General features: G+C 40.4%; 1 protein-coding gene across 6 annotated transcripts; it reads left to right on the plus strand.

Moving 5' to 3' along the window:
• On the plus strand, window positions 1-25,074 carry MSI1 (musashi RNA binding protein 1). Of its 6 annotated transcripts, none has more exons than XM_075276501.1 (15): window positions 1-151; window positions 1,348-1,388; window positions 1,658-1,739; window positions 1,832-1,916; window positions 6,699-6,740; window positions 7,380-7,472; window positions 8,902-8,950; window positions 15,673-15,755; window positions 15,953-16,070; window positions 16,630-16,710; window positions 16,994-17,050; window positions 21,007-21,063; window positions 21,537-21,691; window positions 22,560-22,621; window positions 23,875-25,074. In XM_075276501.1, the coding sequence occupies exons 1-14, from the start codon at window positions 93-95 to the stop codon at window positions 22,599-22,601; spliced, it is 1,044 nt and encodes a 347-aa protein (XP_075132602.1). In that variant the 5' UTR covers window positions 1-92; the 3' UTR covers window positions 22,602-22,621; window positions 23,875-25,074. The 6 variants fall into 6 exon arrangements, with proteins under 6 accessions (XP_075132602.1, XP_075132609.1, XP_075132610.1 ...); XM_075276508.1 differs by having other exon boundaries at window positions 21,558-21,691; XM_075276509.1 differs by lacking the exon at window positions 16,994-17,050 and having other exon boundaries at window positions 2-151.
• The last annotated feature ends 1,335 nt before the right edge of the window (window positions 25,075-26,409 follow it).

The following is a 26,409-nucleotide window of genomic DNA, read 5'->3' on the forward strand; positions in this document are numbered from 1 at the left end:
GTGGCGGGGTGCTGGTGGGCGGGGCCACCACGCCCCCTTCCATCCTCTTGTCCCGGGAGCTGCCTCCGTTCTCAGGAGCCGCCAGAGACCGAATGGAGACAGAAGCGCCCCAGCCCGGACTGTCGCCCCCGGACTCTGCGCACGATCCTTGGTAAGGGGCAGAGCTCTTCTCAGGTGCCGGGGTCTCCCCACTGTGCTCAGTGCTGTGGTGGCCGCAGGAGGGCATCCTGCGTGAGGAGGTACCTGGGTACATAGGGACCTTGTGTGCGGGGTCAGGGACGTGAGGCAGAAGAGGCCACAGCGATGATAGTAGTAGTAGTTCTCAGGGGCAGCTTTGTTGCCACCCTATGGGGATGCAGGAGGAGTGATGTACAGTGCAGCACTTGTGACTATGGCTGCCAGGTCTCTGGAGTCTCTTGTTCAGTCAAAGTTTAAGTGGCACTTTGATTATTGCACCCTCAGCCTGGCATGTCCTCTCTTGTGTGTGCCATCTGCTCAGCACTATATTTCCTCACCTCTTTCCACATCACTGACCTGTGCCCTGAGCCCCTGTAACTCTGGGCATCACTCATCCTATGCCCACCTTCGCTTTCTTGGCCATACCTTAACCTATACGTCTGCTCCTATAGAGTATGGTTTACTACCTGCTAAGTCATCTCTTCTGCAAATTCACAAAGTTCAGAAAAATGTGCAAAATCTCATCGTCGCCCCCCTGGGGGTGTTAATATCGCCCCTGAAGTTCTCTTCTGGTCTCACAACTCACAACAATTGTAACTACGACCATCTCTGTAGTCTTAAGATGTGTGTGTAATATCTATATATTATTATATTATGTATGTTTATTATGTGTATTCTAGTGTGTATATAAATATAGAGTATCTTAGTCAGGTGATGTCCATTGAACCATTTAGGAATCGTTTACAGAGGACTGTAGGGATTGAAGTACTTTTATGTAATGCCCCCGATTTCTAACTTTGGATGGTTTACTTTGCTACTTCTTCTTCTATTGTGCTTTTTATATATGTATGTGGTGCCTTTGTTACAACGTTATTCACACTAGTATAGATAAATATTATGGAATGGTATATTCAGCCGGTTGGCACAGCAGTGGCTCTGAGGCCCGCTCTTTTTATCCGCAGCTCTTGTCCCAGGTTTTTTGTTTTTTTTTAATAATATTCTTCATTCAGATATTTTTGCAGTGTCCTGCCATTTCTACATCTGGCGAGACGTCTCTGCTGCCGTTCATGTTGCGTTATATACATATTCATGCAAATAAGTTATGACTTGGCGTTTGCCTTTTGTTTGTCTTTCCTGACGCTTTTTTCGTGTTCCTTTTTGTCCTTCCAGCAAAATGTTCATCGGGGGACTGAGCTGGCAGACTACACAAGGTGAGTGGATCATTGCACGTAGTGTATCCTGAGAGTGGGGTGGGCAGAATGTGCGGGTTCTGGATTGTTAGCACCCCTGTACTTTTTCACCCCTTTTTTCTTCCTTGTGTTCTCCACCCTTTTCTTTCTTTCTCCCTCATATGTGCACCCTCCCTCCATCGCGTCCTCTCCCTCTCCCTTTGCTTGGACACGATGTGATTGGATTTTCTGTTGCATTCTGGGATCCGTCTGCCTCGCTTGGTTGTGATAGGCTGCTCTTGTGTTTCTAGAGGGCCTGCGAGAGTATTTCAGTCAATTCGGGGACGTGAAGGAGTGTCTTGTCATGAGAGATCCATTAACCAAGAGATCCAGGTGAGGTTCGGAATGACTAAGGATATGGTGTGCTGTCTCTAAAGTATACGCAGGTCACTGGTCTCATTCTCCCACACTTTGCTCTTCATTAGGGGTTTTGGATTCGTTACTTTTATGGACCAGGCCGGCGTAGACAAAGTCCTTGCTCAATCTAGACATGAACTGGACTCAAAGACGGTATGGAAACCACTTCTTCATTTAGTACTGAAAGTCTGTAAGACGTTATATGGAGACCGTGTGGAATAATATGTGTTATTTGCATTTGACTTAGTACATAACATTGTTGTAGTGTTTGTCATTACAATTATATTTGTTGTATAAAAGATGGTGTTGGGAGTTGTGGAAAATATTTCACAATGTTAGAGTGAGTAATCTCTGAAGGCCTACGGTCCACTACCCATTATTCCCAAAGTGATTATTGAGATGTTTGGGTCCAAACAATGGTGGACACTTTGCACAGACTGTAGGTGAATTACAGCCAGTGCAAAGTTCATAGGTGATCTCCAGCATTAGTGGCGCGGTGGCGTCAACTGCTGCAGATAGTACAGACTTACTGGTCATTTGTGTGAAAAGTAAAGTATCTTTTTTGTTTAGCAGGCAAGCAATTTAGACAGCATGTGGGGGAAAGCAGGTATGATACCGTGTTGTATAGGTTGTGTCATTCCCATTAGTGATGCCACATACTAGATCACTAAAAAGAACCTAGTTAGACTGCTGTGTTCAGTACTGGAAACCAGATCTTAGAAGGTCGTCAGTTTGTACAACTGCTTTCCTGTCACATATCCATTAATGTCTCTTAGCTTTTTAGTTATTTATTCTATCATTTTTTTCCTTCTAAGATGTATATGTTTGTGTGTTTGCTTTATGATTCTTTGACATTTTCTCTGAAATGAAATCAATTGTTTATTATAAATCTTTAGTTATCAGTAGTACTTTACTGCAATGTTGTCGTGCTGTTTTTACCTATTTTTATACTATGAGCAGCTGTAGATCTAGACTACATCAATGACATTGATGGCTATATGTTTTATTCAAGATTGCTTTATTTGATGAAGAAGGTTTTATCTTACCATATAAATAGACTGGCTTACGTGCACACTGCAACTCCCAAGACACCTAGCAATATTTCCAAGCATCATCTGTGGTACAGCAGACGTGTCAGGAGCGATTACCAGATGTAACACAAAAGACGTATTTATTTATTGGTATATAATCAAAGGATGATTAGTGAGCAACATCAAAAATTACATTACTGGTAAATTTTAGATTGAATTAATTTATACAATTACACATTAAAGCTAGGTGGCAGGTTCATAAACATAGTTGCTTGAGGTGAGCAAGATTAGAATTGAATCCACTACGACTCAGGGAAGGAGAGAATTTCACCATGCAATCTTTACAGAACATTTCAGGTAGCGGGAGGAGCTTTCGTCAGGTTGTCATTATCATTATCACTTCTCCCTGGAGGATTTACAACAGGTAGAAATCTGTGCACAGGGATCAGCAGGCTCCTGTTAATATCAGTATGTGCGTTACACTTTCCTGTATACAAGACTTTATTATTTCTCATATTGTGCACTATACAAAGAATGTATTCTAGTGATATCACTAGAAAAGGTGTCACCTTTGATTGTATGTTAAAAAAAATAAATAAAACAAATCACAGGTCTCATTGTTCTTATATATGCTACATACCCAGATACATTGTTGTAAATAGGCCAGCTTCAAAGATAACATTTTTTTACTTCTTTTTCATCTTGCTATTGATGGATGATTATTTGGAATACATAACTTGTGCAGCCATTCTGCTGACTCCCTGGCACTTTCCATTCAGTTTATTGCAGCAAGTCCCAGTCGGTGGGCTCTTGTTTATCAGCCATTGCTGTGCGGCTCTGGGGACTGTGTCTCTGCAGACTCAGGGGGAGGGGGAGTAGTGCAGCTCATGCTGCTGTCCCCATCTTCTTGGATGGGAAGTTTCTTTTGTTACCTGGGAGGGGACAAGTGTGTGTTTCATACAAAGAGCAGTTGGAAACAGAAGAGATGCAAATGTGGACACTTTATAATTTAGCTGCGGTTGGAGGAGTAGAGGGCTTGGTTGGAACCGGAAAGATTTCTGTTATCAAAATTGGGGGAGGTTGTTTTCAATGAGGCGGTAAAATAGACTGTGATGTAAAAGTTTTCATTGTGAATTAAATTGGGGTTTGATAGGCCGTGGATATTTTGCATGGTTGTATGAGGTATATTAAGTTTTTTTCTATTATATTAATTTTTGAGGTTGTGTACATTTTATTAATTAGATATATGTCTGCTATTAGTCAATTGACTAAACCTATGAATATGACTCCATACATCGTGCATGTCTTAGGGTGCATTCACACTGAGGGAAATTGCACGGATTCTGTACGGATTATGGCGCAAATCCATGCGGATTCCGCACCATTTCTCTCCGTGTGAGTGCACCCTTACTCATCAGATTCTATTATTACGCTTTTTCATGTGTTGTAGGTTTTCAGGACTTTATAGGATTTCAGAACAGTACCAACAGTTTTATCAGGAACAAGCAATAACCTTCTGCACCCCTTTCCCACACTGTCACCATACTCTAAATGATAAAACTGTTTAAGGAATTGTTATTTTTATTTGTAGTGTAAAAAGAATATACACTTTAATGAATTACAATAGATAATATTAATAATAGTAGAACATGTGTTTAGTAGAACTAGTTCTAGGTACTCTTACCTTGTATACATGTGTATCTGCACACCTGTACACAACTCTTTCAGTGTTGAGTGTATATAATATGGCCGACTCTGGCATAATTATCTCCGGAGATGATATTGGTAGATGGGAGTAATCCGGAGGCTGCTGCTTTGGTGAATTGTACTTTTTATGTTTTTCAAGCTGCATGTAGATCATTACCTTCTATGTGCATGTAACAGGACCCATGTGGGAATGAAGTCGTTTTTAAGTTCAGAATGCCCTCTAATGCCGTCTCTGTCTGTCTGTACTCTTCCTGTCTCTTCTTCTGCTACTGAATGCTACAGGTGTCTGTGCCATTTACCTGTAACAATAGTGACTTGTGTTTAGTGATGTGAAGTTGGTGCATTCCCTCCTGCTCTGAGCTGCAGCTTTCTCAGTTAATAGCATCTTCCTGGCCTTTGCTGACATAGCACAGAGGAATGTCATGACAAAGGGGTATTGTTGGGATATTCTATCTCCTGTTTTGATTTCTCTCCCTTGATGCCCAGAAGCACAAACATTCCCCAGTTCATGACTAGTCGGCGAGGGCTGCAGACACTTTGCCAAATCTGACCCCTGTTAAGCCTCCACCGTCCCTGCAGACCTGCTGTCCTGGTAGCAATAATCATATTTAGATGGGGCTGCCTGGATGAGTTTACAACCAGAAAACCATCGCCATCTGCATTGTAATTATTACTATACTGACCAATAAATTTACTCTGGCCAAGCAAGTACAATGGCTTGACATGAAAGCCGCAAGACACCAGCTTTCTGTATGAGTTTATCTCCTCTGCAGTTAAAGTATTATGAACTGAGCAGCGCTCCTGGAGTGACTGTTTACAGTAACCATGGCAACCTGGGTGTCACTACGTTGATATAGGATGTGTACAAGACATCTTTCCTAAGGCGCATATATTTTACAACAGACCCATGTCGTGTATCCATATGATGAGCCCCTTGTAATTCATTTTGAGGAATCTTTTGCTTTTAAGTTATTTTCTACCTTACATAAAAAGATATAGACTTGAGCATTATATATGGTGTGGTCTTAGTGATTAATAATAAAAAAAACCACTAAACCTTGTACGATTATTATAAAAAAAGAAAATAACCACTTTGTTATTTACGGAAAACTATTGCAAACGTTTGTATCCAGGGTTATTCCTTCACAGTCGTATATATGCTACAGTATGTCTGAGATGGTAATAGCCCTTTAACTATATTACTTGCTACTATGCTTGAATATTACAAAGTTTATGTTAGTAGCATTTTTATATATTTTTTTTGTAGGCCTTACGACGTGTTTCGTTTTCTTGCTTTATTCGTAACCGAACAGCAAATTATTGGTGACTTTAAAAAGTAGTTTTTTAAAATAATATTTCTATATTGTTTTGATTGATAGTTGTATTGTGTTTTTATGTTTGTTTTTTATTTATTTATATTATAATGCAGTTCCATTATATTGAATAGCCAGCATTCCCCCCTCCGTGTTCACATTGAGTTAAAAAAAGGCATGTGAACCACATGTTAAATAACATAATAATAATAATAAAAAATTAATCTGGTTGTTTGTTATACTTGGTCTTGTACTTAAGTCTGCGTCATTCTGAATTGTTCTGACGTGCTGTATATAGCGTGATCCTTATTTGGACTGGGAGGCTCTAGTAAATTTTGTATATCAAACATATAATACCGCAATAATAACAGTGATTCATGATTCATAACGTATGTTGTGTTAATCTGTGCGTCAGGTATCAAATTCTAGACTTCTGTCTTTCTATTTGCACAGCATTTTCCTGGCCTGGCTATTCAGACACACGTATACCTTTTGCAGCATTACTTTTTATGTCACTGGCAGGTGTATAGGTGTATGCTTGCATAGTATGGCTGAGGATTAGTTTGCTTTCCGCAATATCTGTATTAAGGTGGTCCGAGATTGTATATACTTCTCAGCATATCCCGACAGTTTTACTAGGATTGACTGAGAATCTGATGTCTTTGAGGACCCCCTTTACTTTATTTTTTATTTTTTTTAAATGGTCACTAGCCAATGGTTTACAATTCTTTTTGTATCACTCAGCAGATTTTTATGTCTTTGTGTCTTATTGTACGGTTGTCTAGGTATTAGATACTTTTATATATATTACGTCTCAGTAGCTTTTGTTCTCTGTAGTTCTACAGTTGTCCAAAAGTTTAACATTTACTTATTTTTCTTTTCAGATTGACCCAAAAGTAGCTTTTCCACGTAGAGCTCAGCCCAAGGTAAGTTTAGGATCATCAGTATGTGGGTTTCAATAGTCAGATATTGTTAATGCAAGTAAATGAGTTTCTTTCAGAATTCCTGGAAGCACAGTGGTGGAGATAGTTGGGCACAATCAGTTAAAGCAGCAGGGGAGAGGGCTAGAAGGGAGATGTAACTATTGGAAGGAAATCGGCTTATGTCCAATAACTAGCAGGTGGATCAGAATTGGGTCCTGCAAACACCGGCAGAACTGGGTTAATTCCCTTAAGTAGTTTGTTGACAGACGGCATCTTGGTGTCAGAGCCAGGAAGCTTAGCGCCAGGGTAATTAGGGGCAGCTGGGAGACCCTCAAACAAGGCTCATTTTATTAGTTGCTGTGATTGTTTTTGTCTGATGGTTTTATGTGATGTATGTCTTTATATAGTCTGGCAAGTGCCTTACGGGATTCATTTCACTCTGCTTTCCCATAGCACAGGCTGAGGTTTTCATAAGAACTAGACTACTTTTCTACACCCCACATAAACAGCCTTCTTGGGGGCAAGAAAAAGTATAACCTCTGCCATGATACACAGAAGCAGCACCCGTGTTCACTTCTGCCTTGTGTCCCCTGGTCAGTCTTTTGTCCGCACACGTCACCTAACTACTCTTAATTGTTACAGATGGTGACACGGACAAAGAAGATTTTTGTGGGCGGACTGTCTGTGAATACGACTGTTGAGGATGTAAAACAATATTTTGAGCAATTTGGAAAGGTGAGTGTGTATGGTAGGGAGGGGCAGCAATGGTTATGTCATGATAAAGTTTTGGGCAGATATTATTGATGGAGATGTTTGGTAATTAGCCGAATATCCATCATCATGATGGAGCATGATGTTAATGGAGGCCTGTGGTCTCTATGACAGCTGGGAAAGCATTCTCATCCGCGTCAGTAAGTCGCTGGTCAGCACGTGGGGAGATTTCAAAAGAAGCCTGTAGATTTGGGGATTAAGTGAATAAAGCAGTACACATTTCCTTGTTTCCTTTTTGTTGAGAAGAATTGCTAAATACAACAGGCATATGAAAAGTTGCAATTCTGCAGTGATAATCAGATTATTACAAAGTATGGCTTCCCTTCTCTGTCCATGACACCTGAGGATGGCCCTCCCCCCATTATAAACCCCTCACCGATACTGACGAACAAGCCTTGTTATAAGGCGATTAGATCCCCATTTAATTAGGAGGTTGGAGAGATCACTGGATGACTCGGATTTCTCTCCCATCGGCTGCAGATTATCTACTACAGTGTAGTGGGGGTGGGGGGAGGTGAATGTACATTACACACATATGACAGGAACACAATTTATAACAGCAGATATTTATAGACTCCAAATTGACATTTCACCTGTCCAGATACTCTGTTTATAGAAGAAAAGTGCAACGCTGCATGCATGGCTTTAAAGTGTAACCTTGTATTTTTGTATTGTATCTAGTTTAATTCTTGTTACTTTTATTTTTCTTGTCTACTTTTGTCTTTGTTTCTTCTTGCTACATCTCTGTCTTTCCTTGCATCTCATACTCCCTCTCCCCCTGATATCTGGTGGGGCCCTCCCCCCTCCCCCCATCTTTTCAGTTGCACACAAAAGCTTTTGCCTCTTTCCCTCTCCCCTGCGGCTCAGGACATACTAAGCTGCAGTCATAGTAACAGGACAGGGCTCCCAGAGCCTCTGATTCTCCAGGGAACCAAACGGTTTTCTTTGAAAGGCAAGAAACTGTTTGACCTGATGAGTAAATAAATATCTCATAGATCTTAGAGCCTGGAACTAGCAGGACACACACAATCCCGTAACGGCTGGCTTTCTCGCAGCTTCCATTTGCTCCCCTTAGCTTCTTGTGTACCTCATGCCTTTCTTTTCTCTGTGTTCCCCCTCATTCTGAAGTCCCTGTGTGGCCTCCTTCTCCTTCTTTTCTTGTGCCTGCTCCCTGCCCTTCACTGTAGGCCTCCTCGCCCCCTATTCTTCACACAATGCAGAGTTTCAATGCCCCCCTTTTCCTGCATGCTTCCTCTACGTGATCCACCTGTGTCATTTCCAATCTACTGAAATGTAACCATTTATTAAGATTTATGCCCTTAACTTTTTCACTCATATCTTGTAATACGTTTACATGGGACTGATTCCCCCCTGTCCCCATTCTCTCGTACAGGTTGATGACGCTATGTTAATGTTTGATAAAACAACAAACAGGCACAGAGGTAAGTCTCCTTGCTGGGCTTTAGACATGTAACAGAAATGTGTCTACCCAGATCTGCTTCTTGTGATGTGATAATCCTCTTTGCAGAGGCTTGTGTGTGTATAAAAATGGTAAAGTTCCTGGGGATGAGTGTTCAGCATGTGGTCCGTGCTGAGCTGGACACAGCTTCATTGTTCTCTCCCTTCCTGACTCTGAATACCTGTCCATCCTCTTTCTGCTGCCTACATTCTCTCCTGATGCCGAGTCATTGCTCTGATTTTCTGGGTGCGCTTGCATATGGCGGTGCTGTAGGAAGATTATACGTCTTTATCTGATCAGTCACATGATAAGGTCATCAGGCAGACATCACATTTACATGTATCCCTTAGGGCAAGCGAAGAATTAGGGGTACTTATGCAGCTATTGTTTGGCCATACACATATTCAGATAGGGTAAAATCATGTCCTTGTAATCTATAGGTATAAACAGATTTTATGTCTAACATATATTTTATGTCTATTATTTGTATCAAGGTCAGTCCAAAACTGCTCCTTAAAAATGGTTTACAAATCACATTATCTTTTAGTTTCTTCATTGAGCTCAGACCCCACTAGCGTCACAAGTATATGTTCTCTCGTCTGCTTTTTTTTCTCATTAAAATTGGGATCAGATCCCAGAAGAGAAAACAAGAGAAACCATTTATAAATGAAAGTTTTGGGAATGTTTTCCCATGTCTTTACTGAGATAAATTCCCGTTTTTGATGATAAAAGACTCAAAACAATGAAATAGAGTAGACGCATATACAGTAACATACACGCACACAAATATATATATATATATATATATATATATATACACACTGAAGTGCAGACATATACTATATATCTAGTTATACACATGTCACATGACTGATTCAGTCAAGTCAGTCACTGGTTCTAGTACTATAAGTCAGCTTTATATTACATTTCTCATAGTATATGGTCTAGTTTCACTGTAATATAATGAAAGCACCCGGATCAGTAAAAAACTCTTGGATATCATGTGTTTACCACATTTTCCATCCTGTTCAATAATGACCCGTTCAGATTCAAAGCTTCACTATCTGTACTTGTGAGCTCACACATCCTGTGATATCGGACACTTGCCCAGAACTGACTGTGATAGAGTAACATGTACTAGCATCTTAAAGGATTTGTTTAACTGAGCCAGCCCTTGTCCATATTTCCTATTACTGCTTATAGATGTTTACAATAGGGAAGCGTGTTTACCAGCTTTCCCCAGGTATTAGATTCTGGAGTACCAGAAGCTGCGCCTGTAGTGTTTCAGAAGGATCTGTCACCTCTCTAGACATGTCTGTTTTAGTAAATTATTGTATCCTCCTTAAAACAACAGTGGTGCAGAGTAATAGGAAAGGATGTCCCTCTGTTAATCCTCCTAGAAAATCATGAATGAATTGACAACTGGGTGTTACAGATTTGGGAGTGTCTCTGTAAAGTCTGCACTGCCCTTTCACTTATGACAATATGAGACATACACCTTGACAAGGAAAATGGTAACACTCAGTTGTCAGTTCATAAATCATATTAATAACTTTCTAGGAGGCATAACAGAGGAACAGCGCAAGGTAAAGCTGTAAAAGAAGATGCCACAGAATTGGTATATTATGGGGAATACAGTTTAATAAAACAGATGCCTGGAAACCTTACAAATCCTCGGCTAATTCATCTAAGTCCAATGGCTTATTCTCCTCTCCCTCCTAGAGCACATGCATGCTCAGCCAAGCTGACTGCCGTTCTTGGCAGTCGCTTTGCATCCATTCTGTTTTTGATGGCTGAGCGTCATCAGTTTTGCATCTGTTTTTATTTGCATTGGTCTTTTATTTTTGACCCAACCCACTGATCCAACCAATGTAACTCAGATGTTCCATTCACTCTCATTGTTTTTCATGGTGGTGTGAATAATGCCTATGGACTATCTTTAGGCTGACAATGTCCCGTTTTTTTCAGACTATTATAAATATCAGACCTGTTTCTAAGGCTTTGAGGGAAGAAAGTTTGCACTGGGTTGCTTCTTTAAAAAACAAAACTAAAACAAATTCAGAAAAGGTAAAATCAGATTGAAAGAAGTTAGGCCTTTAAGGCAAGTTATGACCTATCCACGTGATAAGTGATAACTTGCTGATCAGCAGGGGACCCCACCATTCCTGAGAATAGAGTTCTGTATTCCCTGTTTGAATGGATTGGCACATTGCAAGGGCAAATTGCTGTGGCATTTATAGTCCATGGCACTCTACAATACTCTCTGCAATAGATATTGGACCTATATTAGATTGTCAGTATACCGATGTCTGGTGCAAGTGCCTTGTGCCTGGTGAAATTTAAAGGTAGGGTCCATGATAATTAGACTTTTTCCTACAGATCCTAAGAAGTACTAACAAGATTTCAAATGATTTACATGGGGTTCCTTAGGGTCACAATGTGTTTTACAAGACAACCACAGCAGATAATCATTTCTTTCTACTTAAAACAAGGAAAGATAATTTAGCAAAACATCTGTCTTTTTGGTTGCTTTGTATCTATTGCCCCCTGGTTTGTAGATATTCTTATGCCCCTTTTTGGCCCTGCTATTAAAGAACACTAGTATATAGTGCGGGCCTGAATGGGCAATTCCATTTCAATCAGTGAGAAAAATACTTCCTATATCTTTGTAAGAAATAAGAACGATATGTAGTTACAGTATGTTTCCATCATGTTTGAGGCTTTGCTTTTAATTGCTTAAAGGGAACCTCTGCGGTTGAGCATGGTAGATCACTTATCATAGAGTAGGAGGAGAGGCGCAAAGGGTATACTGTTCTGTGGGAAGAGATACAGTAGATCTACTGTTTCATTATTTATTCTAATCTTAGTAGTCATGTGGGTGGAGCTGTTCAGTAATTGAAAGAATGGCTGCACATACAGAAATAGCTAAAAATATAGGGATTTAAATGAATAAAATACAGCATCTCTTCCCACAGAACTGTATATTAGTCTTCCTGTTCTATAACATGATGCTCACAGATAGGACAGTATGTGCATTGTGATAGGTTCCCCTTAAGACCCTCCAATATATAAAATAAAAGTCATCCAAAAGCATCAATTTTCGGAAGTTCACACCACCTGTACTACGTGTTTAGGTCATTTCGATCCTTTATTCCCTGAGATCCATGTGTCCATGTATATGGAAAAGTCAGTTGGAATAGCATTCATATGTATGGTGGAATAGTTGTTTTCTGAATGAGCATTTTGTGGATAGATCTTGAAGGAGTATGGGCATCTTTAAAGGGGTTGTTTTCTTTAAACAATACTGCAGCGACTGCTTATCACAAGAAGGGTGGATTGTAGTGGGACCTGCACTGTATTACTTAAAGGAGACCTTCAAATCCATTAAGACAAGTCATGTTATATATCATTACAAAGATTTCAGTTTTATTTGTAGATTCTATGACTCCTAAGATATTGGTGTCGTTTGTTTCAGCTACCGATATGCCTTACGGCTCAATGTTGATGCTGGGCGGTCGGGAGTGCCCGTCTTCACAGTACAGGACTATGCAACTGTTCTGTTAGGGGACATTTCCTCCCACCCATAGATGATGCTGAGCCTCCCAGCAAGTACAGGGATATCAGTAACCAAAACTAACTGCACTAATATCTCAAGAATTTGGGAACCTACAGACTAATGTGGAAGTCGCTGAATTCAGCGTACTGACAGCTTTGTAAGGATATATAATATGCTGTGTCTTAGAGGACATGAACGGTCATTTTTAAAGTGGACCTATCTCCTATATTGTCTGTTTTAATATATGTTGTTCCCCATTAGACAATTCTGGGTTGTCTGTTGCCATAACACTGCATTGTGCCATTCCTATGTTATTCCTCCTTAATATTTATTAGTAAAGTGACAACTAGGTATTACCATTCCATTTGTAAAAGGAGAGGGTGACTACATAGTGTTCGCCCTGTTAGGGATAATGTAGGGACACCCACAGATGGTACCACCTATTTGTCATCATATTCATACATATCTAAGAAGAATAACCAGAAAACGGCACAATGTTATAAAGCAAAGAAGAATCCACGATACCACCACTATGAATAAGTATGAAGAATGTGAGCAAAGTCAACTGTGCATCAGTAATTTGTTGTATTGGTGGTGACGTGTACTCTTCTTTCATTCTGGAGTCTTTGGGTGGATCGTTGTGGAACCCACTCCCAGGTTAGTATGCCATCATCTGACTTAGTGCACACCACACTTGCTTAGAAATACAACACACAGGTATTATATTGATTTTTGTAAAAAAAATTTAAATGAAGCTATGTGCTAAGGACTAAAGATTCCCATTATTTTTAGCAATTACTGTATATTTTCTAAGTAGATGCTTACAGATATACTGTATAACAAGGGACTGTGTTAAATGACATCAGCCCTTAGAATAATATTGAAAACTATACTGGAAAATATAGCCTGCCCTTTCAGATCCATTATCCTATTTCTGATTTGTTATCAGTGTATCATGAATTGGATTGTATATTGGTTTAGAAAGCTGGGGTTAGAAAACCTGCCATGAGCTGGAGTTGACTAGTGAATTGTGCTTGTGAGCCATGTCTCGTGTTGAGGTAGAAAATAGTTGCAAGGTTTTAAATCCTCTTTTAGATGTAGGAATGTATGAAATGTTCCAAGATAAAATATTCAGCACTGGACCTGAGTACTAGGCATTGCTCTGAATGCAGCGAGAGTTGTCTCTATTATATAAGTGTATAATGGTGCCATTGTTTCTAACAGCAGGAGGTTCTGACACGGTCCCATATGCTGAGCGCTTGTCACAATAACCAATCTGCACAATGAAGTCTGATCATGTATGATACTTGTGCTACTGAGCACAAATCACAGAATTGATCCTAGGTGTATAGAGAAAAAGTGAGGCTGCAATGTCAAGTAGAATTGAGAACTGGTAAATTAGAATTATCTATACAGGAACATCTATAGGACAGTCTTATACAGCCCACACAATTGAGATGTTCAATGCCCACCATACTATGATAAATAATATCAATAAACAGTATTCAAATAACACTTCTATATTGGTTAAATGCCTGCTGGTCTATGGCAATAAAAGGGTTCATTCCCCTTTGATTTGGCATCCTTGCTCATGCTGAATTTCACACTACTTCCTATTAGGCACTGCTAAGGGAGGGTTCACACTACTGTTATTTAATGTCCATGACACTCATCCATCAGGATGGGGGCAATGGACATTAAAAGACAGATGCATATGGGCCCCCTCCATCGGGTGTCCAACTGCATTGACCCACATGTAAAAAAAACACATCTTCTACTTTTCTGGCAGGGCTTTTTTTTCCAATACAAAAGTAAACACACATGAGTGAAGATAGCGTCCATCGTGTTTTTTACATTATAATCATTGGACAAAGGAGCTCCGTGTGTGTCCATTACTCTACTACCGTAATGTCCGATGCTGTCATCCAATGATGGATAGAGTGTAGTGACGGTAGTATGAACATAGCCAAGGGGTGATGTGGTGAATAAAGTCTGTTGGCATTGAAATGATTTCACCTTATTCGGATTGTATTATTATATGTATTATTGCAAAAATAAAAAAAGGTGTCACCTACGATACAATACAATAGCATGTGAGTAACTACAGTATAAAAATCTGTGCTGTTGAGTTGGCAGGCCGTGCCCAGACAGAATCAGTAAAGATCCTCCAATTCATTAAGAAGCTAGGGATTGGCCGTGGCCAGACAGAATCATTAAAGATCCTCCGATTCATAAAGAAGCTAGGGATTGAATTCCTAGGAAAGTAAATACGCAACAAACTAGGCATCTATTTCATTTCACAATATTCATAAATGTATAATATAATTAAAAATAATCTGAAGACAGAGTCTATAACTTTTTCTGACTCCGACTCCACCTAAAATAGGTTTTGGCTTCAACTCCACAACTCTGACTCTACAGCCATGATAAATAAGTAGCAATCTAGATTATTGTATATGAAAATCCATTGCTCCAGGCAGCTGTTACTTGATCTACAGAATCTATTATGGAGTTCTATGTCTAGAAATACTGAGATGACTAAGACTGAGACTAGTGTGAATGGGATCAGGAGAGACCTCTGCCTAGACAGGCAGACCAAAAGAATGTAGGTTCAGGAATAAGAGTACGTTCACATAGGACATATGCTGTATGCCTGTGATATCACGGTGCTCATAGAGAATTGTTGAAATCTGTGATGAAAGTCTGCCGCATAAATTGACAGGCACACAGGTTAGTTTATGTGCTGATACCACAGTCTGCATATGGAATATGGTAAAAATGTGCAACATAACCATCCTGTGTGAACTTATCCTAAGAGCTTATTCACATAGTCCAGTCTAATCACATTTATATCACCATTTTCACAAACTCTGGTGTCTTGCAGTGATCTTGTGAAAATGACCGTGAAAACTATGATATGACAGCCATGTGTGAATAGTCTTCATCTGTAAAAGAAACAGAAAGTTGAAACTGTTTTGGGTAGTTATCCATGATCTGACGATTTACAATAATGGAGACCTCAGAATCGGTGAAGCATGGAACCACAGGCTATTGTTTTGCATCAAAGCGCAATGAGATTTCCTTCTAATTCAGTACTGTCTGTTCTATGAGCACTGTACAGTCTGTCTAATGTCTGGTTACGTTTGCAGGATTTGGTTTTGTGACCTTTGAAGGGGAAGACATAGTTGAGAAGGTCTGCGAGATTCACTTTCATGAGATCAACAATAAAATGGTAAGCACAAATCCTTTAAAAGTTTATGACATGTAACAATGAGGGTCGACATAAATAGACTTAACATTCAGGATTCTGGGACAGCTGGGGACATCACTTGTTTTAGCTATACAGGCATAATATAATAGAGAGTTCACACAAAGACTTATATTTCCATTTTGTCTCACTTGTGAATACGTAATCAATCTTATTTGTAGGTTGAATGTAAGAAGGCACAGCCGAAGGAGGTGATGTCACCAACAGGCTCTGTACGGGGACGATCTCGAGTGATGCCATATGGAATGGACGCCTTTATGCTGGGAATTGGCATGCTAGGTAATTGTAGACGGAGACTGAACTGTGTAACTGGTAAACCCTCTACTGGTCACAAGTGGTTACTACACTTCAAAAACTAGACATTTTTTCTGTTTGTGGTGTAAATTATACGTTTATCTAGCTTAAAATCCGGTTCTATTTAGCTTCTAACATTTGGCTATGTCACGATTAATATAACAAATAAAGTCCATAAAGTAATTATTAAAGAATAATCAGCCCTAGAATATTGCGGGACAGACACAGGGTCAGTATAGAGGTGTGTACTCTTTGTATAAAATCATATATCTGCAGAAAAAATGTGCACAGACTAAAAATATATAATTTCTAATAGTATATATGTGTATAGTTTGCATTAAGAGGCTGAAAATTATTTTGGGGTCAGCTAGGTCATCTTGCTTCCTTTGAAGTTATATGCTTTATTCATATGTACCATGTCTAATATCACTAAATACTACTATTACCTCTGTACTGTCATATATTAGTAGTTCATTACTTGCCATTGTAAAAACATATAACCCTGTAAGCATCAGGCTGTCTTATTTATTTATTTATTTTTTAGGATATCCTGGTTTCCAAGCAGCTACCTATGCTAGTCGCAGCTATACGGGCATTGCACCAGGATATACCTACCAGTTTCCAGGTAAGTCACTTGTACCATTATACAGTGCTTTGTGTCTTTACTGTGTATGTTGCTTCCCTGCTGAGGACTTGTGTGGACTAATGGTGGCAGATTAGTGTAAAGGCTTGACTGCTTTTGTCAGCTCATATGTCCATTCAAGGATTGGGAGTGTCAGCAATGATTAATATTTTCTGGTTTTTCATTGGTACTGGGTGGTTTTGGTCATCTATTCCATACTCTTTGCCAGTCACCTCTGTAGGCTGGGCTTCTAGCCATTCCTAAGCTGTTTCACGTTTCGTTTTAGAATTTCGTGTAGAGAGAACCCCTCTCCCGGGCACCCCCGTCCTCCCAGAACTAACAGGTCAGTCCCATTAACTTCCTAAACCTCACAAATGAGGAGAACATCATAAGCAGAGTGTGAGCTGCTGCCAGCCCTGCTCTGTGGCTAATGTGGACTGCATCTGGCACTTCACTTTTAGCAGGATAAGTTATCATCTCGTCCAGGATATTTTATTGTAGATGTTCCATGAAATTTCCAGGTACTCACAATAGTATTTTCCTTGTTTGGGTGAATTAGTGTTGTTTTTCAGACTTCCATCTACAGATTTCGGGGGCATGTGGAGTAATTTTTCTTACTTTCTTTTCTTTTACTTTTCATTTCAGAGAAAACATAGTTTAGAAACAAGTGGAGAATGGGGAGAACTGTCCACCAGCCGGCTCCCCTACTGTCTCTACCTGCTCATCTCGGCTTGATTCACAGATCTCTCCTTATGAGGGACTGAATCATACAGCCATGTCAGAGGGGAAAACCACATCTGGGACACTTCACCCTATTTCTGTTTTCTTGTTAAACCTTATTTTCCTTGAAACAATGCAGAATTTTACAGTAAGGATGGCGATTTCTGTCAGGGAAATTTGGCAACATGTTCCTCTGCAATCTGCCATGGGAAAAAACACCCAAAATATGGTACGGTATAACCTGCAGGAATCAGTACTGCGTTGCAAAGGTTGAAAGCCGTAGGCGAACCCCAAGAAATAATTGGCACCGCAGGTTTAAAAGCTCATAGTGGAGGTCACATTATGCTTGTGTTTTTTAGTTGCAGCACGTGGGTGAGATTTTTTTTTTTTCTTTAGGTTCATCCACAATACTGCTATGGTAGTTTGCAGCCAGTTAGCCTTCGGCAAGTTTGTGGCGGCTATAACCTGCTGTGATTCTTGCCTGTTTGGCTCTAGTCTGTTGAGGGAGAGTATCAGTATTTCATGCTGCCTATTGATGGGGCAGCATGAAGCTCCTAACAGATTCTCATCCGATAGTGGTCACCTTTCTCTATGTCTGGGGACATGTGCACAAATTTTCAGGTGTCGCCTTTTACACGTTAGCAAAATATTTCATGCAGAAAATTATGTCTTATGAATTATTAGACTTTCTACATTTCCTGTGTGTGCTCTATTTCTGGAGCAGACTATAAGTCCTCAGTTAATAATTATATTATTTAGTAGGATTCTGTTGTTTGAACAGTAAAAAAAATATGGTAGTACTAGAAATTCAGCTTTGGCGGTACTTTTAAAGGGATTCAATCATTTGAGTCCCATTTTTTCTCCCTAAAACGTAGGAATAGCCTTAAGAAGGGCTATTCTTCTCCTACCTTTAGAAGTCTTCTCTGCGCTGCTGTTCTGTAGATGTCACGGTTTTATTCGGTATGTAAATGAGTTCTCTCACAGCACTGGGGGGTGTCCCCAGTGCTGCGAGAAAACTCTCCAGTGCTGGCCTCTGTGTTCTTCTGGCATGCCTCCCTGCGATGTCTTCTTCCATCATCTTCTTCTGGATTTAAAATTCACGCATGAGCAGTCGACTCTTCCATTGGGCAGAGCCGACTGCGCGTGTCCTTGGCCATTTTCTTGTGGCCGCTTACACTAGCGTACTGTGTAAGTGGCCACAAGAAAATGGCCGCAGACATGCGCAGAGCCGTCTGCACATGCGTGAATTTCAAGTCCAGAAGAAGCCAAACGAAGAAGACATCGCGGGGAGGCGTGCCAGAAGAAGACAGAGGCCGGCGAGCTGCCCTATCTTGCTGCTGATTCCGCGGTGCAACACTCCCTCCCGACTAGGCCCATTCATTTGGGCCTAATCTGGAGCGGGTCACGGCTAGCCACGAGAGGTGTTTTTTGCAGCAGATTCCGGCGTCAAAATCTGGTCCAAAACACTCAGTGAACTCAGCTTTATACTTCTACCTTCTGTTCAATCAACTCCTGACTTTGGCTCAAAAAAACGCAATAAAGTCTTCAACAAAAAAAAGCTGCATTTCCACAATATGGGACCATAGCCTAAAAGATATAAAAAAAACACTTAAGGCTGGGCCTCCAAAGGACGTAAATGCCGTGACTTGCATCGTGGCGTTTTATACTGAGGGCAAAGTGGATGGGATTCTAGCGAATCCCATGTCCACTTTGGGGGAAAAACCACAGTGTGGTCAAATTGGAAATTGCAGCATGTCAATCATACCTATGACAACGCCGGCAGTTTCCACGTAGGTATAATTGAAACAGAAAGTCCGCAGAGGACAACTCTGCGAATTTTCTGTCTAAAGCAATGCGTGAAGAACCGCGATAACACTGCGGTTTTTCCCACAGTGCTTTTTTGCTGTGGGATGTCCTGTGGGGCCTTAGCCTTAAGGCTGAGGCCCCACACTGCAAAACACAGCTTTTTTTGTTGCAGTTCTTTGAGCCAAAGCCAAGAATGGCTACAATAGGAATGAGGAATGTCTAGGAAGTTCTTATACTTCTACCTTCTGCTAAATCCACTTCTGGCTTTGGCACAAAAAAAATTTAACAAAATCTGCAAAAAAAAAAAGAGCTGCGTTTCTGCAATGTGGGGCTTCAGCCTAAGACTAAGGCCCCATGTTGCAGAAACACTGCATTCTATGTTACACATTTTGCTGCGGGTTTTTTTTTTTTAGCCAAATTGAGGAGTGGCTTGAAAAGGAATGGAGAATATAAAGGAAGCACTTAGAGTTTACTTTCTGTTAAATCCACTCTTGACTTTGGCTCAAAAAAACCACAGCAAAATCTGCAACAAAAATGCTGCGTTTCCTCAACTTGGGACCTTAGCCTTACTCTCCTCCCATGGTAATTCTCCCTTGGTTCCCTGTTGATCTTTGTAAACCTGGCATCCAGTAATCACAGCAAGAAAACCTGCGCTGCCTATTACTGGCTGCAGCCTATAGAGACCGACAGGGCAAAAGAGAATTTCCACAGGAATGTCAGGGAAGGTGACTGTAGTGTTTTTTATTTTAAACTAACCAGGACTTGTGGATTATGTGGCTGATCTGCCAGACATCACAGCAAAATCCACAACAATAGTATTGGCTTGCAGATTTTTTCAACACTGTTGAATTCAATGGGAAACATCTGTAGCAAAGTTGTGGACTTTCTGCAGAAAAAAATTGACATACTGTGGATCTAAAATGTCCAGTCTTCAGTTCTTCTTTACATCTCATACATATGGCTGGTACTCTTTTCTGCTGTAGATTTTTTAGCCACAAAGTTGGATGGAAAATATACAGCAATTCAGTGATTTCTAACATATAGGCTGTCCTCATATTATGTAATCGTTGCACCTTATTATTACATTATCTCCCCCTTTCGTCAGATCCTTATGCTTTTGGTTTTCTTTGTGGGAAGGTTTGTGGCTAAATTCTCCATAGTATAGATCTGTTTCTGTACATTGTGCTGCATGTTCCATAAATATCTACTATAAGGGTGCATTCACACTACGGATACGTGACTGATTCTGAACGTTAAAACACCTTCAGAATCAGCGGCGTATAAAGCAGTTCCCATTCATTTCAATAGGAGCTGGCATACGAGCGCTCCCCATTGAAATGAATGGGCTGTTTTTTTCACTACGAGCGCTCCCATTGAAGTGAATGGGAAGTGCTCGAGTGTATGGCTCGGAATGAGCAGAGCTAGCCGTACACGCGAGCACTTCCCATTCACTTCAATGGGAGCGCTCGTAGTGAAAAAAGCAGCCCATTCATTTCAATGGGGAGCGCTCATAAGCTGGCTCCCCTTGAAATGAATGGGAACTGCTTTATACGCGCTGATTCTGAACGTGTTTTAACGTTCAGAATCAGGCAGCGTATCAGTAGTGTGAATGCACCCTAACAGTATTCATTAGTCTGGTGGCGTCATACTTCCATGCATGTCTTTCAGAAGAAATTCTTATCATGTGTCTTGCTGTTGGTTCTAGTTTTGCTGATCTTTATTACCTACAACATTCCTGCTGTCTTCTAAGTGTAGCTGTCTTGTGTTTTTCAGCAATTCCATTGACTGCATATGGACCAGTAGCGGCAGCAGCTGCAGCTGTGGTGAGAGGTAACCAGTCTATTATGAATGCATTAAAAATAGTGTTATTATAGAAAATGACTGGTTAGGCTAGCTTCACATTACACTTTTACAGTCCATTGTTTTAATCCATCAGAGGATCAGAACAACGAACTGTAAAACCATCGGAATCACTAATACAAATGGATGTCTTTCAGTTTGCATCAGTCATGATTGATTGCAATGTTAAGAAAATAGACAGAAGGTACAGAACACACTGCATTTTTACTTTTGGCCAAAAAATTGAAAGCTGATGGAAAGAACTTCTATCAGTCTATACCGCATCTCTGATTTAAATATTTTCAGGAGAATTCTTATTACGAATGGGTAAATATGTGGAGGGGACACAAAACATGTCTAGGTCACTTGCTGAATTTGTCTAGATTTCCAGGTGGAGGGGACAGAGCTGGGGACAGAGTGTAGGGGGCTGTCTGTAAGATCTACTTTTTTACTTTGTAAACAAGGCTCCACTCCAACTCGCACAGGGGGTTTTCTGGGAACTAGCAGCCCAGGTCCAATGGCAGAACTATATGGAGCAGCCAATCAAGAATCTGCAGTGAGCAGCTACATCAGTGCAGCAAGCCCCGCACCAAGCACTGGCTTTGGACACAGCCTTGGGGTAAGTGAGACTGAGAAAGTAATGCAAATTATTTTTAAAGTTAATATTTCTGAAGATTTAAAATGAAATATTGTTGATATAAAGTGGACTTTCATTCAAAGGGGTATTCCCATGTGGCTTTTTAGGCATATCCACCGAATATGCCATAAAATTCTGATTACTTTTTAGGTCCCTGTCTCAGTAATGGGTCCCCCCATCCCATATGGATGCAGTGGCTGGGATTCCAGAAACAGCCGAGGAGGCTGCATTACACTATTCCATAACTTCCATGGAACTGATAAGGGTTACAGAAACAGCGTAGCACAGCAATCCACTGTTTCTACGACTCCTTTATTTGCAGACCTCACTGTACAACACTGTTTCTGTAGCTCACATTTATTCACTTCTATGGGATGAATGGGAACAGCCATGCCTGGCTACGATGGGAATATCCCTTTAAAACATACTTCGAGTTATAAACAACTTTACATATAAGAAACTCCTCATTTGAAATCTGGCTGCTTATATACATTATATCCCTCTCTGTATTGAGCCTCTTACATAGAGCTCTATGGAGAAGGGAGAGGTTGAGTAGTATTCTCCTGCTGGCTCATTAATTGATTTACTGCCTTATATTGTGTTCTCCTAGCCTCTTACGCCTGGTTCACATCTGTGTCGGTAATCCGTTCCGGGGAGTCCACATGGGGACCCCTTCCCACCCCCGAATGGACTAACGAATCCATTGGCAAGCGGTGTGCAGTGAAAACACACAGAACCCATAGACTATAATGGGGTCCATGTGCTTTCTGCACAGTCTACGCAGTTTTTGTCTGTATACATCTAGGCCAGTATTGCTTGTTTATTAAAGAAGGTCATTATTTTTCTTCAGGGTCCTCTGATTGCCACGGCTTTTACTAATGGATACCACTGAATTCACCGGTCACATTGGAGGTCAGTAATTCTATATAGTTAAAGGTTCTTCCACTGTGTAACTAATGTAAGACCTAATACAGATCATTGGTCTACTAGACCAATGTAGAGGCCTATTCACACAGGCTGGCTCAGCAGCAGTGATCTGGAACAGATGTTCATTCCCTTCTCTTTTGCTTCATCTAAATTCAGCAGATTATCTGTACAGTTTGTCAACAGCATACTGTCTTACGGAGTGATGTGCTGCTGACAGTCTAGAATTGTTTCTGCGACCATCCGAAATACAAGCCAATGTTTGTGCCTGTTTGTACATTTACTGAAGCCAATTATGGCCTTATTATTGCTCCATGTACAAGGGCCACTACATTCTTTGAAATCCACACTCACAGCTGACTGACCTTGGAAGAGAGGTTTTGCTATTTCAATTCCACGCTTTAGTCACCCCTCTAAAACTTTAGTAGATTACATATCTGGTGAGAGCAACATGACCGACTGTAACAATTTAGTACCACACACAGGGTGAAATATAACACTGCCACCTCGGATTCTCTGTTTAGTACAAGTACTTTATACAACAGGCAAGAACAGATCAGAGCTTAGGCTCTGTTCACATTACATTTTTACATGATGTTTGGTATGTGTACCAAGAAAACTCCCAACACATATGCTGAAATATCTGAAGATCCATATTTACCTGATAGATGTGAAAAATAACTCCATTGGCAGCTGCTAGGCCTGCAAGTGTCAGTGTGCTGCATATTCCTACACAGAGGCATACAATAAAAAAATGTATACAGTGCGATATTATAAGAAAATTATTAAGCCATCCCAATTGCAGCCTCACATCCTCAAAATGTTGTCTATATTAACTTATCATTAAATGTTTTATTTTCCATGTCACTACCTATATTTATAAAAAGAATTATACCCCGCAATTTTCACTCTGACTGCTAAGCCTAATAATGTTATGGCACTTGCCAATTCTGTGGAGGTTTTCTTTGCAGCAATCACCTCATTTACAGTACAGTTAGTATTACAATACAAGACAACCTCTCTATAGATAAACCCACTACAATCAGAGAATAGAAAACAGCTTATATATTTCAATATTTGGTGTTATTAAAATTAATGCCACATTCCTTTTAATATACATCCAGTAGAACTTACAATCTAACTTTTCTGCCACCATTGGGGAGATTTAGCAACAATGTAAGCAGTAAGAAAGAATTCTAGGTATAGAAGTAACTAATGTAGATTGTAATACTGTCTTGTAGGTTCCAATTTGGAAGCTATTCATGTCCGTGACTCTGTCCCTCTCCTCTGAGATTGTCAGACGGCCACACGCCACCTTGTGTTCAAGCGGAGTAACTGGTGCCTCCTGCATAACTTTCCCTTCTCCCAGGACATTTTATTTATTTTGTTTTTTTTCTCTCTTATTTCTTGTCTGTCTTGTTTTTCTCTTCTTTTTGTTAGTTTTGTGTTTTCATGATAGATGTCAGGAAAACATTTCTCATGACTTTAGATCGTTTTGTTCTGGTGGGACGCAGGGATACTCTGGTACCACATGCTGAAGGGGGGGAGGGGATGAAATTTTATGTCCGGCTGTCTGGGAATGTGTTTTGTTTATTTTTAACTAAAAAAAAAATATTTTTTATGTAAATTTCGGCTTTTATGACATGGAGTGGACAATGCACAAGAACAAGACAAATGTATATTTTGCTAAATGAGAAACTATTTGTAGAACAGAAATTATTTTAATTTTCTCAGAACTGGGTTGAATTTTTTTTCTCTGTAAAATATGTAAATATTGCAGACTGATCGTTCTGCCATCTCCAGGTCTTCTCTGGTCCCGGCTTCTCCTTCGCCAATTTGGGTCCGTACCTTAGCAATATTTTCCCAAAACCTGGAAGGATTGACAGGTTTTTTTTTTTATAAACTTTTTACTACAACTGAGTTCTGTCCACTGGAATAAGCTGGGGTGTTTTCAGTGCAGGAGAACGCTGAGCCCCAGCATTATCCTCAGTCCAGATTAACTCTTTCCGTGCCACACGTCTTGTCATTGCAGAGGAGTGGCCTAGCAAAATAGCAGGATATAACTAAACGCAAATGAATTTGCTGCTGATCTACTGTATGTTGCTATAGAGTCACGTGATGAAGTCAAAGTCGGATATTTATCTATCTGGGCCATATTTGCAGGAGTGTAAAATCTTGGTAATTTCAAGTGTCTCCAAACACTTAAAATGTTGGTGCATTCCTATGGGCAGGAAATAAAAAAAAACATTGCATTCCAAATTGTTGGTGCCCTGTATCTCTCTCCTCCTGCAAAGATTGTGTGAGTGTACATGAAGAGTTAATTCTGAACAGGGGAAAAGTACAATGCTGTATTGCAAGTACAAAGCAATAATGTTTGTTACTGCAACTGGAATTTTTTTTTAAGATAGTTACAAAAAAAATAAAAGATAAATTTTACTGTCTGTGTTGTGTTTTTAAGCCTTAAATGTTACTAAGATTTTATAATATGTGGGTCAATAACCAATAGGGGGCACATTCATTGGTTTTATTTCATAAATGGATGTCAGAATGAGAGGTCCCCAAATCTGCACCTTCTCCAATGGGCTCCTACTTTTACAGGGTTTGGTGTGACACTGTATAACATGGTTTTCCTATCACTAGAGCAGATTATCATGCTTCATGTTCCCTGGTCTTGCACTGAAAATGTACTGCCTTCATCACCATTCTCTTGCCTTAAAGGGGTTGTCCTGGATTTTTCTTTATGTCCTATTCTTATAATAGACTATAGATGTCTGATTGGTGGGGGGTGGACAGCTGGCCCCTAAACAGATCAGCTGTGCATGGTTGCTTCCAATACCCGTAATATACAGGGCACAGAGTTCTGCCAATGTCATATAGTTGTTAAGTGTGAATCCATATAATGAATCCAGTTTTTCAGGATGAAAAACTGAGACGAATTTGACCATAACACTGCCATGCCTTCCATGAAGAGTCATGATTTATGCAAATCTGTCAAAAAAAATGGGCTAAAGCTACATTCACACAAATGTAAGTTTGGTAAGTATGATGTTTTGTTTGTTTGCTTTCTGGATAGCACACTGACTCATTCTTTTCTACGGCCCCATATAAGCGACCATATTTTCCACAAGTTTGTGTGGAGGGGTGTGAAGCTGAGTTCACATGGAGTTTTTTGGTCAGGATTTTGAGGCCGAATTCGCTTCAAAATCCTGACCAAAAAGATGGCTCCCATTGAAATTAATGGGAGCTGGTCAGTTCTTTTTCCCGGGAGCCATTTGTTCTGGCTCCTGGAATAAAGAACGGACATGCTCATTCTCATACTCCCTCCTACCGACTAGGCCCATTCATTGGGCCTAATCCGGAGCAGAGTGCACAACTGGATGCCGATGCACTGCACCAGCATCCAGTCACGGCTACCCATATTTTGGACTGGAGCCTGAGGCGTCCTCCGCCTAAGGTTCCAGTCCAAAATACCCCGTGTGAACACAGCCTTAGCTTGACACAAAACTTAGGACAGGTCCTATTGTTGCCACAACTGCTACAGATTTAGGCTAAGGCCCCATGGGACGTTCTGAAGCTCTAAAGTGCTGCAGGGAAAATCCGCAGTGTGAATGCATCGCGATTCTTCCCACGGTGCTTTGAACAGAAAGTTCACAGAGTTTTCCTCCGCGGACTTTCTGTTACAATTATATCTACGGGAAAGCAAGCAGCGTTTCCGTAGATATAATTGACATGCTGCGATTTCCAAAAACGCCCTGGTTTTGGAAATCGCAGCGTGT

This window comes from Leptodactylus fuscus, chromosome 1 (genome assembly GCF_031893055.1).
Source record: "Leptodactylus fuscus isolate aLepFus1 chromosome 1, aLepFus1.hap2, whole genome shotgun sequence".
NCBI lineage: Eukaryota > Metazoa > Chordata > Amphibia > Anura > Leptodactylidae > Leptodactylus > Leptodactylus fuscus.